Genomic DNA, 14,446 nt, shown 5'->3' with positions numbered 1-14,446 from the left:
AGTAGATGTGGCCGCCATTAAAGGTAGATTTTCCACCACAAAAGATCCAGATGAAGTGGGTCTTCCCACTTCAAATGATTTAAGAAAAAAAAAATCTCACAGCTATACACACCTACTTGGGTTTTAGGTAATTACAAGTTGGTAACCAAGAATAGCCTTCACAAGGGTCAAAGACTGAATTTTAGTTAGTCCCAAGTTGAGGTGGAGTGGACTTATGAGCATATATACCCCCGCCCCCCAGAGCTTGCTGACTTCTCAGACACAGCAGCCACTGTTCTGCTGAGGCAATTCCCTATAGACTGCAGCTTGAAGCAGTCAATGCTTACAGCAGTGATGAGGGGCATGGGTATCTATAGACACCTGCACAAACTAACATAGTTACATTAAAAAAACCTTTTTTTTGGAGACAGATCTATTCAGCCCCAGCTGACCTGGAACTATGCAGACCAGGCTGGCCTTGAACTCATTCACCAGCATGTGTCACCATACCTGTTTTTTTCTGCTTGAGATAACAGTTTCACTATTTAACAGTCCTGGCTATTCTAGAACTCTCTGTAGACCAGGCTGGCCCCAAACTCATGAGATACACCAGCCAATGCATCCCAAGTTTGGGATCAAAGGCATGCACCACTATCCCTAGCTAAAATAAAAAAAAAAAAAAAAAAAGTATTTGTGAGTTTAGTGCCCATTGAGGCCAGAGATCATCAAATCCCCTAGAACTAGTTACAGGTGACTGAGCTACTCATAATGGAGCCTGGGAACTAAATTCTGACTTTTGAGACAACCTTGGCTATCCTGGAACTCCACTTTGTAGGTCAGGCTGGTCTCAATCTCATACAAGATCTGCCTGCCTCTGCCACCATGGCTGGCCATGTATGGGTATTTTATTTACATTTATTTAAGCACACCGTGCCATTCCAGCTGAGCTTCAAGGGTTGCACGTTACACCACCCCCCCCCCCATCAGATATATGAAGGAAAACTAACTGGCCATATTCCAGGTTATGTTTAAGGCCTAATATTCTTTGGGGAAGGGGAACGGGGGAGTCACAGATACATTACCAGCTGGTATTGGACAAACCCAGGTCCTACTATGCCCATCCACAATGCACCAAAAATTGGCTCTTACAAGAACTATTCCTGCCTGGGTCAAAAATAAAGTCTAAACTGGGAGTGGTAGTGCATGGTTTTAATATCACTTGAGAGGCAGAGGCAGGCAGGTCTTTTGAGTCTGAGATCAGTCTGGTCTACAAAGTGGAGTTCCTGGACAGCCATGGGGGTTACAGAGAAACCCTGTCTCAAAAAAACCTAAGAGAACAGTCTTAAATCACTACCATAGGTGGGTATAAGCTCCAAGTTTACAAGACGACTTCAAAGGTTCATGGGGCCAGATTCTGATGGGGTAGGGGCAATGATAACATTAGCTGATCATTTACCTATGCTATCCCACTCAGTGGAGTCCCACTAACATGGAGTTGGACCTTTGGGATTCACATGGAGTAGAAACTTCCACAGCTTGTACCCTCATCTAAATATGGTATACAAGCCCATGCAGAATCTAAGTGAGGATAGCAAACATGCCTACCATCTTAATACTTAGGAGGTATAAGCAACAGAGTTCAAGGCCAGTTTCAGTACCCATACTGTAGGCCTTAATTAGTAAGATGTACAAGGAACCAGGAAGGTAGTCCAAGGGACAGTCGAGGATTAATGGTGTCTGAATTCCCTTAGTAAACATGTATTGAAGATTTGGAGCCGAGCAGTGGTGGCGCACACCTTTAATCCCAGCACTTGGGAGGCACAGCCAGGCGGATCTCTGTGAGTTTGAGGCCAGCCTGGTCTACAGAGTGAGATCCAGGACAGGCACCAAAACTACACGGAGAAACCCTGTCTAGAAAAAAAAAGGGGGGGGGGCAGTTTCCAATCTATAGAATAGATTCTACATCTTAAAAAAAGCCAGTGGGGGCTGGAAAGATGGCTCAGAGGTTAAGAGCACTGGTTGCTCTTCCAGAGGTCCTGAGTTCAATTCCCAGCAACCACATGGTGGCTCACAACCATCTATAGTGGGATCTGATTCCCTCTTCTGGTAAGCCAGTAACCCAATGAAATGATCAACCTGTTTTCACACACAGGGCTGACATACATATACTCCACAGAATACCTGATATTCAAATCCAAAGCATGAGCTATAATACTGGAACAGCTTTCAGTGCTTTTTACTCATTATAAAATGAAAACATAGCTTAACTTTAATATTAAAGCAGAGACAAAATTTAATTTTAACATTGTTTTAATCAAGTAATGTAGCTGTTTGAAACAGGAAACTTTTTAAGACACCTTAATAGAGCAATGAACGATTGATTACTCTTAAACCCCAGATTGTGTGAATTTGAACCCCATTGGTTTGGCACCAGACAGAACAGTGGCTGAAGCCCAAGCCCCTTCCTCAGTATTTGAGACCCGACTGTGACTGCTCTAAGACAAAATCTTACCAGCCTGAGGTTGAATATGCTGATCTACTTGAGAATCTCATGATGACGACAAATGAATGGTTGGGCCATGCAACAAAGAACCTGAAACCTACGAAATGAGTTTGCAATACCTCTTCTTTGGTGTGACACTGCATATCCCCTTGTTACCATTCCAGGTATATGGCTCCCATTCCATGCTCAGCAGACTCAAGGTTTTAATTTTACCAAAAATTTGTATCATTTCAATGCAAAAAATTTACATATTTATTAAAGTTTTATAATGTGAGATGGATGACATAGAAGGTAAGATCTAAACAATGTTATGAGCTAGTATGCCACACAAATTAACCATCTGGGTTCTTAACTCCCAGAATGCACTTTTGTGGGGAAAGGAGTATATATGATAACAAGTTTTTAATGTTGAAGACGAGTATGCAAATATAATCAGGAACCCAGATGGAGTCTACACCAGCTAATGGGTAAGGAATTCACTTGTGTCTGAAGTTCAAGGCTCTGAATGGGCTGGTCAGGCCCTAGCAACTGCACCCACCCAGTGGCCATCACCCGACTTCTCAGGTGCCCAACTATATTCAATGTGAAGTAAAAAACATCCCAAGTCTTACACCAAAATACAGGCTCTGACTCAGAAGTATGATTTTAACTTTCTCTTTAAATAAGACAATTGGGGGGAAGGGGGTCAAGCTTGAAACACAATAACACTTATTTTGGCAAGATAGCAACCAAAATCTAAAGTACAACTATTATATCCAAATTAAAAGGCATTGAAGAATAAACCATAATATTGGGGAGTGGGGTGGGGAGAACACATCAAACACAAGATACAGTATGTCTAAACATCTTGAAATTATAATTTAAGGGTAAAAGCTGAACAATTATGCTGTTTTAGCTAGGAATTAAGTGCACCTTTTCCTGTTTCTCCCAAATAGAAGAGTTTACGATTTAATCACACCTCAAAGCTTTTTCTCTCATTACAAAGCAACCACTAAATACACACAAAATACTTATTTGTTAATTATTTCCCTGGCTCATAAATGTGCAAAGCACATGACTCCAAAGACTACAATTTGGGGTGAGTGTACACAAACTGAAAAACCACAACTCCAAATTTCAAAACTTGTTCTTAAAACCATAGGACAAACAGGTTGTTTTTACTTCTCATGAAGATGTCACACTGTTATTTATTCATTAGTCTCCCTTAGAATGATAAAAATTATCAGTTGCCAATCTGAACAGATGAGGACTGGAGATACAACTTTTAAAATATCCCATTTCTTAATGGCTGAGTAAGGTCATTACAATGGTTTGCATTCTATAAGTTTCAGCACCTGCAATCTACCAGGCTCAAGGACCTTAAGTTAAATGGTATAACATCCTATAAGTAGCCAATTACTTCAGTATAAGCCATTCAGAGCCCAAAGTCTGAAGAATGACCAAAATCAAATCTTTATTTTTTAGTAACTGTATAAATGTGATCCAAATGTGTCCACCACTAGTTTTTCCAAAAGAAACATGCTATAAATAAGCAAACTACAACTGCTCACTGATAAGTATGGACTCCCTAGATGTCTCATTGGGCTTAATTATAGACCACTCACAGTAATAGCTTTTTAGTATCAAGTGTAGCATGATGTTAAGCCATTTGAGCTTTTGCACATACATGTTGCACTTCTGGCTGATAATGGAGAAAAATTTGCAGCTTTACACTGTTAAGCTAAGTTGCATCCATCCTTTTAAATGGCATCAATATCAATGTCATCATCCTTGTTGTCAGACTTCACAGTTTCAACTTTTGGTACACTGGCAGTCTTCGAATATACCACCTGATAAGAGAAATCATTTCATCAGTTAAATACAGGCATTGAGTAACCACCCCTAGTTATATTATTTCCATTAAGTTTCTCTCATTTTTAATTTTTTGAGATATTGTAGTATTTTCCCTTCCCTTCCCTCCCTCCCAGGGCACCCCCCCCCCCATTCAGGGCCTTTTTTTTCCTTCCATTTTTGTGTTTTGAGACAAGGTTTCTTTTCATAGCTCGTAGCTGTCCTGGAACTCAGGAGATCCTCTGCCTCCTGAGAGCTAAGAAGGTACATGCCACCACATCCATCAGTAATTTCTTTATCTTAATAGATTATGCCTAGGGGTAAATGTCTATCACTGGGTTAATCTAATTATTTTCTAGGGCTGGAAGAGGCAGCTCAAGGTTAGAAAGAATGCTTGCTTACCTATCACTCTCCAGAACACATATAAACATTGTTTCCACCCTTCGAAAGACCATACTTTGTGCCACCACCCAGCTGATTATACTTTGTTTTATTTTTAATCTGAAATTTGGAGCTATACTTGGGATCAGTTCAAGGCTAACTAGGGCTACACAGGAAAAACAAAACTTCAACATCCATTGCCAATCAAGTACTCAATAACATGTTCCCTAGCTTTTACCTCAATATTTTCATCTTCATCTTCTTCTTCACCACCAGAAGATTCTTCCTCTGCTTCCTTCAACCATTTAATAAATGGTTCTGCTTTGACACGAATCTCTTTGGCAAGTTCTTTTGAGACATATTTCTTAGAGGCCTAAAAAAGTTTTTTAATTTAAAGAATTTTCTCAGTGAAGATTTGAAAATATAAATTACTTGTATAACAAGCTATTTAAAGGGACTGGGTCATACCCTAACCTTCAACAGTACATACATACTAAGAGACTAAACAATTCCTGCTGCCTTTTAACAATAAAGGGACTCAAAAATCACATTGGATTAACATAGGAATTTAATCTAATGTAGACAAACTAAAGACATTCTTCATAACCCACCCCCACCAGCTGTTTTGATGATTCTGAACTTCACAAACAATTTATGTGCTCCCCACCTTTTCCGACCAGCTGATGATGACCTCCTCTTCTAAAAGGTCTGCATCATACATCTCCTTCAAGATATGTGGAATCTTGGAGATCAGCTGAGCTTGATGCATTGCTACCACACATTCCAAACCATGAAGGAGGTATCGCTGAGCCTTTTTGTTGTTATGACAAAACTGCAAGTAGACAGTTAGCATCAATAATAGTCCCTATTCTAAGACAATTCAGTACTTTAAGAAAACATACTCATTCTCTTAAAGCATGGCACATGTAACAATGGCTTAAAAAGGTCAATGCACAGATACCCTTCCCATTTGCAGGTACTCCCACACTTGATCAAGTGGGCCAATTACCTATTTTCAGGATGACAATATAGTGGACTGAAACAACTTAAAGCCAAAGTCTCTTACTCTTAAGAAATGGCGCCTGTATTTCTTGATCTGCTCTCTTATCTTCTCGTTAAAGAGAACTTCAGTCAAAACAAGAGGACCCATAGCTTTTACATCCAGTCTTTCTGCCTCAGCAACAATTTCTTTATCAGATGAATCAATAATGCCCTCTTCTTTCTTTTTCTGGAAATAAAAAATTCAATGAAGTATAAGCATATATTGCTATGCTTTAGAGAGTAGTCCTCCTTTCCAGGATTTCTACCCAATTTATGGAAGTATGCCCACTATAGACGCCCAAAATATTTCTTGAATAAGTAAAGAAAAGCAAATACAAGCATCAAATTGAAAATATACAAAGGGAGGGTGTGAGCCGGGCAGGTGGTGGTGGTGGTGCACGCCTTTAATCCCAGCACTTGGGAGGATCTTTTTGAGTTCAAGGCCAGCCTAGTCTTACAGAGCAAGATTCAGTAAAGGGGCAAAGCTACACAGAGAAACCCTGTCTCAAAAAAACCAACAACCAAACAAACAAAAAAAACCCAAACCAAACAAACACACAAACATACAAAAAACAAAAACCCACAAAGGGAGGGTGTTGGCATACGCCTTTAATCCCAGCAGAGTGTGGAAGATCTCTATGAGCTCCAGGCTATCCTGGTCTACATGAGTGCCAGGACAGCAAGGGCTACAGAGACCCTGTCTCAAAAACAAACACTGAATAAATACAATTCAAAGATATCAGAGAAAAAGTTAACCAATTATAAAGACAACAAACATTTCAAAAGAGAAAGGTTTATGATGTGTTATTTGTAGATCAAGCATATTTACCTTAACAAAATCAAACAGGATGTTAACACGCTCTTCTATAGTTCTTTCCAAATCATCGCTGAGTGTCAGAACTTTTGCATGGTCACTGATTTCATCCATTCTGCGCCTCTGAGCTTCCTCAGTTGTATCCTCCCCCCAATCATCATCCTCCTCTTCTTCCTGCTTAAACAAAAGCAAAGATCTTCAAATAGTGGTATTAGTCACATTGACACAGACCATATCATAAGCCCGGAGAATGTATCTTTTCACATGCTCACAACAAAATGCTAACCCAGGCTCAAAAATATATTCAGTTTAGCTCAACTCAAGCAACCAATAGTACAGTTTTAACAGTGCACTACATTAATCAATTCAAATTTTCGTTCATTTCAACCAAACACCAGTCTTTTGACACAATTTTAAAGCGCCCTACACTCACCACAGCATGTGGAGGAGGACTAATTTCATTTGGTGGTGGAGGTGGTGGTGTCTCACTGCTGGATACGGAGCCATTTTCCTTGTCCTTGCCCTTTCTATTTTTCTTTTCCTTTTCTTTCTTTCCTGTACCACTGTCACTATTCTCTACAGGGAAACAAAAGTTAACTTAGTCCTATGGTTTATGTATCACTGACTATCAGATTTAAATCCTACCCTCACACCATCCCAACTCTCCTCAGTAGTCAACACAACAAAACACAACTGAAGGGAGGGCTGGAGAGATAAATGGCTCAGTGGTGCAGACCACTTGTTAAGACCTAAGTTCGATTCCCAGCACCCATATGGTTGTTTCACAACCACCCATAACTCCAGTTCCAGGGGATTCAATGCCTTCTTCAGTTCTCTAGGACACTGTACACATGTGGTGTACAGCCACACACGCACACAAAACACCAACACACCAAATAATATAAATTCTCAAGGCATTCAGACAAATCTACTACTAAACCACATTTCACACGTTTTGGAATAAGACGCTACCAACCACATTTCACAAGTTATAAAATAAGATGAAGTAATACAATTGGGAATATTAAACTGTTAGAACTGTTTATATAATGCCTCAATCAAGTAGTTTATCCCCATGAATTTAAACAAAACCATATCTGAAACCTGACCATCCAACAATTAAATTGTTTGAGTCTATATAACGGCTTGTCTCATGGGGAAGAGACCACCGGAATAGGTTGGACTATCTTGCTATAGCAAGCTCAAATTGTGTCAGATAGTTTTGTTCATCTGCCACAGAGTGTTGCTTGCAATTTTCTAAGCCACTGTAGCTTAGTCAGACAAGCCTTGTTTCCAGAACAGTAGATCTTTTGATGGGTTTCCATCATAATCTCTTTTATAAATCAACAGCATGATATAGTTTGGCAGCCTCCTTTTCACTTTTACTGTTACATAAAACACATTTTTCAATAATATCTTATAATCAGTTAAAAATCACAAAGTCCTGAGCCAAAGACAGGCAGACCTCTGAGTTCGAGGCCTGCTTGGTCTACAAAGTGTGTTCTAGGACAGCCAGGACTACACAGAGAAATCCTGTCTCGAAACACAAACAAACAAGTCCAAAGACTAAAGTTCCTTATGCTGTATATACTTATACAGTAATAAAACATCCCATTTTTTATTTTAATAGTCATTTTGTTAAGACTTACCAGGTGGGTTTTTGAGAATGAATGTACAGAGTTTATGATGTGTGTCAAGCATGCCTCGGTACCCACAGGCTTTACAAGAATTACCTATTGTTTGCTTCTTTGGATTGACATGCTGTCAAGAAAAGTAAAAACAAGTGTCATGTATAGTGAAAGACAAAATCTGTATGTGAGTTTATACATTAGAAAACATCTGAAATACTAGTTTAACACAAATTCTCTTCATAGCAGTCTAATTTTAACAAAAGGTATTCTTGAACAAGTCTGGTACCTTCTCAGGAACATGAAAGTATAATCAGGCAACACCACAAAAGCATACAGAATTTAATGACAAAAACCTTAAAGGCACTCACCAGATCTGTTTCAGGATTCTCACACTCAGGACAAAGAACAAATTTTTTAATGAATCCATCCAACATGTCTTGCAGCTTATTCGCCTCATGAGATCCATTGACAATGTAACGGTCATTCTTAACATCAAACTGGGTCTGTGCTCCCAGCTCACAACCAAAATATTTGGTGGGATCTACAGAAGACAAGGTATTTCATTATAGTTAACTAAAGCACTGGCTTCACACAAAAATTTATACAGAACTCACCGTTCCTTAAAATTACAGGGCCACTGAGAGACAGCCAGGGTGGTTTAATGACACCCAATCAAGTAGGTACGAAGTTCCACACTGGCTAGTTAATATATGATTGAGGAAAGACTGTCAAGGCTATATCCATAATATACCTTTTCAGGCTTCTCCAAGCTTTACTTACACGTTGGAGGCCGATTAAGCGCCTTTGCAACGTCAACCATGTTGACTATAACTGTCTTGATTCCATTTCCTTTGCCCTCAACCTAAAGGAAATAAGAATTTCAATTTTGCACTGTCTTCCCTGTAAATGCAATCTTTCAAGTCCTATGAAGAACATACGGACCAACTTCTTACTAAAATGAAGATCAGTATACCTTGGCAATCAAACGGGGCATCTTGTAGCGATAGAACTGGTCTGACACGCTGCGGTTGACGTTGACAGACATTTTGGCTTATTAGTGACTTTATCAATAAGATGAACAGATCTTTGATTGCAACTTTTTGGTATCTTCTGTCTGGAGAAGAAGGGATGACATAAACGACTGCAAGAGTTCTCGGTCTCTGACATGAAAAAATTTTCGCCACTGAGGCTGTAAGCTTCTTGCTTGTAGGCTATGTTTCCCCAATACAGGTACCAATGGCTGCGCAACAGCTCTGAAAGAGAGAAGGGGAGAACACACAAACCCCCCTACAGCGTTAGTGTCGTTCCCGTGCGGACAGCGCACCCCGCCTAATGAACTCTCCTAGCTCACGACGCCTGACAGCCTCAGGAACAAAGCCCAGCTCCGGGAGCCTCGGAGGCCACCATCTTGACAAGCGCCGCGGCCGGGCAGTGCCCCACACCAGGAAACAACACAAACACAAACCCTGCTCCCTCGGCCGCCGCGAGTGTGTCCGACCACAGAGCGCCGGCGAGTCCTCGGCAGCCGCCGCCGAGCGCCCGTGCTGTAACCGCCGGCCAAGGCGATCGCGGCCCTCTCTCTTCTCCCTCGGCTCAAGCCCGCGGGCCGCCAACTTCTCCGACCGCGCCTCCCCCGGCCGCCATCGTTGGAGAACGGGAACCGTCGATCGAGCCGGACCTGCCAACCGCGAAGGTGCGGCTTTCGGCGCCTCCGGCTGGCTTCAGGGCGGCACGTCCGGGCCAGGAGCCATGGGGCTCCGTCGGAGCACGAGGACCGCGGCCGGAGCCGCGCCCGGGGCTCGCAGCGCTCGCTCCCTTCCGCGCACGGCCGACCTTCGCCCTCGTCCCCATGGCTACGCGACAGCGGGCGCCGGGCGCCCGGTTCGCCCGCTTCCGGCGGCCGGCGGGGCGGAGGGGCGGCCCCCGTTGAGTCACAAACGCGCCCCGGGGCCTGACTCAGCCCGGGCGCCGCCGGCCCCCCGCGCGCGCGCGCTCTCGCTCGCGGACTCGCGCGCTCCCGCCGAGACCGGCCTCCCCCCCCCCCCCGCCCGCCCCAAACTGCGCCACACGCGCGGCAGGTCACGCGGCCGCGCCGCCATCTTGCCGCCGCCATGGCCCGCCGCCCGCGACTCACCGTTTTCGTCAAATAAAGACATAAACCCAACGCGGCTCGCCCGGGACTGGGAGGAAGAGGCGCTGGAAACCGGGTCCGGAGCGGCGGGGCGGGCGGCGAGCGGAGGGGCGGCTGGGCAGGTGCCGCCGCCGAGCAGCGGGAGGGGCTGTCCCAGCGACGTCCGCGTCCACACCAGCAGCGCCGAGCCTGGCGACCTGGCGGGGACACGGCTGTGAGCCGCAGGCGGCGCCTGCCCCCGCCGGCGGCCCGCGGGGTGGAGGGGCGGGAAGCGCTGGGCAGGGGCACGGGCCACCGCCCCCCGCGGACTCACCTCTGGAATGTTCTCGCTCTGACTGAACAACGCCGCCGCCGCGCTCAAGCTACCCTCGGCCCCGGGTCCCGCCCCCTGCAGCGGGCCGCGACTGCTCATTGGCCGCAAGCCCACCCGAGCTCGCCAGCCATTGGCCGGCAGGCGCGTCCGTTGCGCCTTTTCCCCGCCCTCCACTTCCTGGAGCTCCACTCGTGGGCTCGGCCCGCCTCCCGCCTATCCCTGCTTCCTTCCCCTCCCTTCCCCCCGCTCTGCCTTTCCCAGAGGCCTTCGCGGTCTCGCGGTAGCTGCGTTTGGCTGGGAGTTTGGGCGCCCAAGGCAACATGGCGGTTGCCTGGTTCACCTGCGGGGCGGGGCCGACTGGGGCCGCGGCGTTGCCTGGCTTCGGGCCGCGCCGGTTCTAAGCGCTCGCCCTGCCCTACGCCGAGCGCCTCGGGAAAGGCAGCTCGGGCGGCCTCCTCCCCAACACTTGGCCCCGGCCTGTCATCCCGTGTGGTGCCTCCCCGAACCCGGGGCGCAGGGCACGGCCGAGGCTCCGCGTTTGTGGCTCCGGGGTTCCCCACGGTGGGAACGCCGCCTTTTGTGTGTAACTCGGGCCCCCGAAAGTGCGCCGTGGCGTGGTTTCGACCCCAGGAAGGTCTGGCTGTGCCTCAGAGATAGCCTTCCCCCGCTCGGGGCTCAGCCGTGGCCACGTAGGGCCGCTCCGGAGCCCAACCCAGTCTCTGAAGTCGGCGCCCGGCTGCGGAGCCGGGGCCCGCGCAGGTGTACCCCATGAGGCCGCGGTTCCCAATTTACTAACCATTCCTGTTCGGGAAAAAAAGCCCCGACTTTTTGTTGTTGTTCTGTAGAAACTCTCCTATTGTTTAAAAACTTCGGGTTTTTTTTTTGTAAAAAGTTTCTATTGAGACTTAAAGTCGTACCAATTAAAATGGAGAAATACCTGAGATTGACCAGAGCCCTGTTCGAACTTCTTGAGGCTTCTGAGAGCAGCAACCTGGCTTAGCAGCTGCGTGGTCTCCTGGATGGAGAGAAACAACAGTGTTCTAAGGCAGATGAATTTGTAAGGTTAAAGTAGGAAGATCTATTTTGTTTTGCTCAAAACCAAGGTTATTTTCCCACGACTTATAAGGCTGATAAAGCCATTTAGAAATGGACAGTGTCATTGGGGCAGGATAAAGACACGTTGCAGAATTGAAAGATTTGTGTCATTTTCTGTACGAGTTTTCGTTATTTCACAGTACGTGGTTGTACAATTTTTAGGCCGAATGCAGACTGCTTATTGGTTACCTGGGTTCCCCATCGTTAAAGTGGAAAGATAGGTCCCAGACTGTGCTTTAATGGATCATGACTTAGCAGTATTGAAACAGATTGAGTTTTTGCTCAGCTGCCCTCAAATGGCATTATTTTAGAAACTCTCGGAAAATAAGGATGTGAAACTAATCTGAGGTAAGAGGCTTGTCTCAGAAAAGTATTTTTGATAATGCTGTACAAAGTTGTCTTTTCTGTATGTTTGATGGCCTCATCTTTAATTTAAATTTCATTAAAAAGCCTGATGTGCTGACACGTTTAATCCTAGCACTCTAGCAGATAAATCTGTTAAAGGCTAAGCTAGTCTACATTGTGAGTTCCAGGACAGCCATAGGAACAAACAAGTAAATAAAAATTTAAAAAGCTGTACTGGCAGGAGGTGGTGGTGCACGCCTTTAAACCCAGCACTGGGAAAGCAGAGGCAGGAGGAGTTCTGTGAGTTCAAGAACAGCCAAGGGTACACAGAGAAACCCTGTCTCAAAAAACAAGCTTGCACTAGTTCTAACTTTAACTTTTAGTGTGTGCTCCACTGCTGTGTTATTATGGACAACTTCTAAGAACACGTTTCATGCCCTCCTCACCATATAGTCCAACTTGACCCCCAGCTCACTGCCTCAACTGTAGAATTACAGCAGGCGCTAGCACACCCAGCTAAAAAGTACTCAGTCACCATTATCAAATGCTTACCATGTCTTAGAACTTTGATTAGACTTCGAATACACTGAAGATTTCTTATTCCCATTTTATAAACAGGAAAATTGAAGTGTGTGTGTGTGTGTGTGTGTGTGTGTGTGTGTGTGTGTGTGTGTGTGTGCCGGGGATGAAGCTGCTTTCCCAAGGCTGGATTCCCAGTAACTTGCAGAACTAGCATTTGTACCAGTTCTCTAGGATCCCAGAGCCTCCCTGGGTCAGCATGTGGCATACACTTCCAATTAAATACAAAAATATAATGAGGCAGTTTATATGGAACCCCACTTAATCGACTAATAATCTGGTAAGGAGGTGTTGTTATACCCATACTTTACAGGCGATGACAGCCCTTTAATACACGGTGGACAGCTTTTGAACTCCGGCTTGTTTGACGCCAAGCTTATTGCATAATTTCCCCTGCCATTTCCGTCCCCACCTCAGTTGGCTGTTATTTCCTCCAGTCAGGTACTTACAGTTGGTTAAATAATGGACACTGGGTGCTTATGAAATCCTTGTCCATGGGTTGTGCATTTTGGCACTGGGAAGCTGACATGAATAGTTGCTGAAGAGGTAAATGAGTAAACTGCCTGGCTGGTTGTTTAGACATTGGTGTCTCTGAGTCTGTTCAGTCTGAATTAGTCCCCTGAGTTAAAATCAACTCTTTGTGGACTAGAACTTTGTGTTTCTGAGTAGTAGGCCATTGAGGAGACTAAGGTAAAGCCAGCTTTGAGGGGCCATCTGGTTGGTCAGCTGCTCCACCCCCCTTTATGACATCTGTCTCAGCTCTTAAGGCTGCACAGTTACTTCAGTTGCTGTCTTTAGCTTGAGGAGGAGCTGGAGGGCACGAGCATCCTTTTTCTTCTGGCACACTAGCCTGTCTCCTCAGTGTGCACTGAGAAGAACAGGCTGCCAAAGATGCCAGAAGGGAGTGAGTCTCCGGTAAGCACAGAAGCCTTGACTGCCTGAAGGACTGGTACCTAAATCACAGCTTTTTTTGGGGGGGAGGGCGGCGCAGGTTTCGAGACAGGGTATCTGTGTAGCTTTGGTGCCTGTCCTGGAACTCACTCTGTAGACCAGGCTGACCTTGAACTCACAGAGATCTACCTGCCTCTGCCTTCTGTGTGCTGAGATTCAAGGTGTGTGCCACCACCGCCCAGCTTAAATCACAGCTTTTTAAACTGTGGCTTGCAACCCCCTATGGGATTGCATAACAGTGTGGAGAGCATGAAAAGTTTGTCAACAGTGAAAGGCATCAATCAATAAATGACCCAAAATTAATTCCAAGTCCAACCTACAGTGTTTTTGAGATGTTTCTACAACACTTACCCATGTTGCATTGTACAGCATCCCTGCAGCCTTGGTTCTGAACACTTGGCATGTGCACATGGTCTTGCCCATACCGTCACACCATGCAACCATGCAATGCCAACAAAGGCTTCCTGAGTCACCTCTGCCCAGACTGGAAAGCATTGTGAGTTAGGAGGGGCCCCATTACTGTCAATACAAAGTTACTGCTCTTATGGAAACAAACTCACTGCTCTTCATCATGTATCAAGTTAGTATATACTGTGTTTTATTTATTTACTTATTTTGAGACAGTGTCTCACTATGAAGCCCTGCTGGGTCTGAAACTCCCAGAGATCCACCTGCCTCTGACTTCTGAGTCCTGAGACTGAAAGTGTATACAACCACACCTGTCTAGAATGTTTATTTGTTTTTTAAATGCTATTGGGGGCTAGTGAGAAGATGGCTCGGTAACTAAAGGTACTTCCTGCAAAGACTGGTTATCTGAGTTTGATCCTCAGGATCCACATGGTAGAAGGAGAGA

The 14,446-nt window shown here is 45.0% G+C and overlaps 1 protein-coding gene and 1 non-coding gene across 5 annotated transcripts; both read right to left on the bottom strand.

Annotated features, from left to right (window-relative positions):
- Positions 1-3,911: 3,911 nt before the first annotated feature.
- On the bottom strand, positions 3,912-10,454 carry Eif5 (eukaryotic translation initiation factor 5). 4 transcript variants are annotated; one of them, XM_076551430.1, is made up of 11 exons: positions 10,314-10,454; positions 9,153-9,432; positions 8,960-9,041; positions 8,548-8,720; positions 8,198-8,309; positions 6,982-7,124; positions 6,564-6,725; positions 5,760-5,921; positions 5,361-5,525; positions 4,932-5,066; positions 3,912-4,311 (listed from the first exon to the last, which is right to left on the bottom strand). In XM_076551430.1, exons 2-11 carry the CDS (start codon positions 9,222-9,224, stop codon positions 4,222-4,224), a joined length of 1,296 nt encoding a protein of 431 aa, XP_076407545.1. In that variant the 5' UTR covers positions 9,225-9,432; positions 10,314-10,454; the 3' UTR covers positions 3,912-4,221. The 4 variants fall into 4 exon arrangements, with proteins under 4 accessions (XP_076407545.1, XP_076407547.1, XP_042117145.1 ...); XM_076551432.1 differs by having other exon boundaries at positions 6,564-6,722; XM_042261211.2 differs by lacking the exon at positions 10,314-10,454 and adding an exon at positions 9,645-9,784.
- Positions 7,672-7,797, bottom strand: LOC121826721 (small nucleolar RNA SNORA28). The gene has a single exon (XR_006068922.1). It is a non-coding gene; the product is annotated as a small nucleolar RNA SNORA28 (small nucleolar RNA).
- Positions 10,455-14,446: the final 3,992 nt, after the last annotated feature.

The sequence above is a fragment of the Peromyscus maniculatus genome, chromosome 14 (assembly GCF_049852395.1).
Source record: "Peromyscus maniculatus bairdii isolate BWxNUB_F1_BW_parent chromosome 14, HU_Pman_BW_mat_3.1, whole genome shotgun sequence".
NCBI classification, from domain to species: Eukaryota; Metazoa; Chordata; class Mammalia; order Rodentia; family Cricetidae; genus Peromyscus; species Peromyscus maniculatus.
This window is presented reverse-complemented; position numbering and strand designations above follow the sequence as displayed.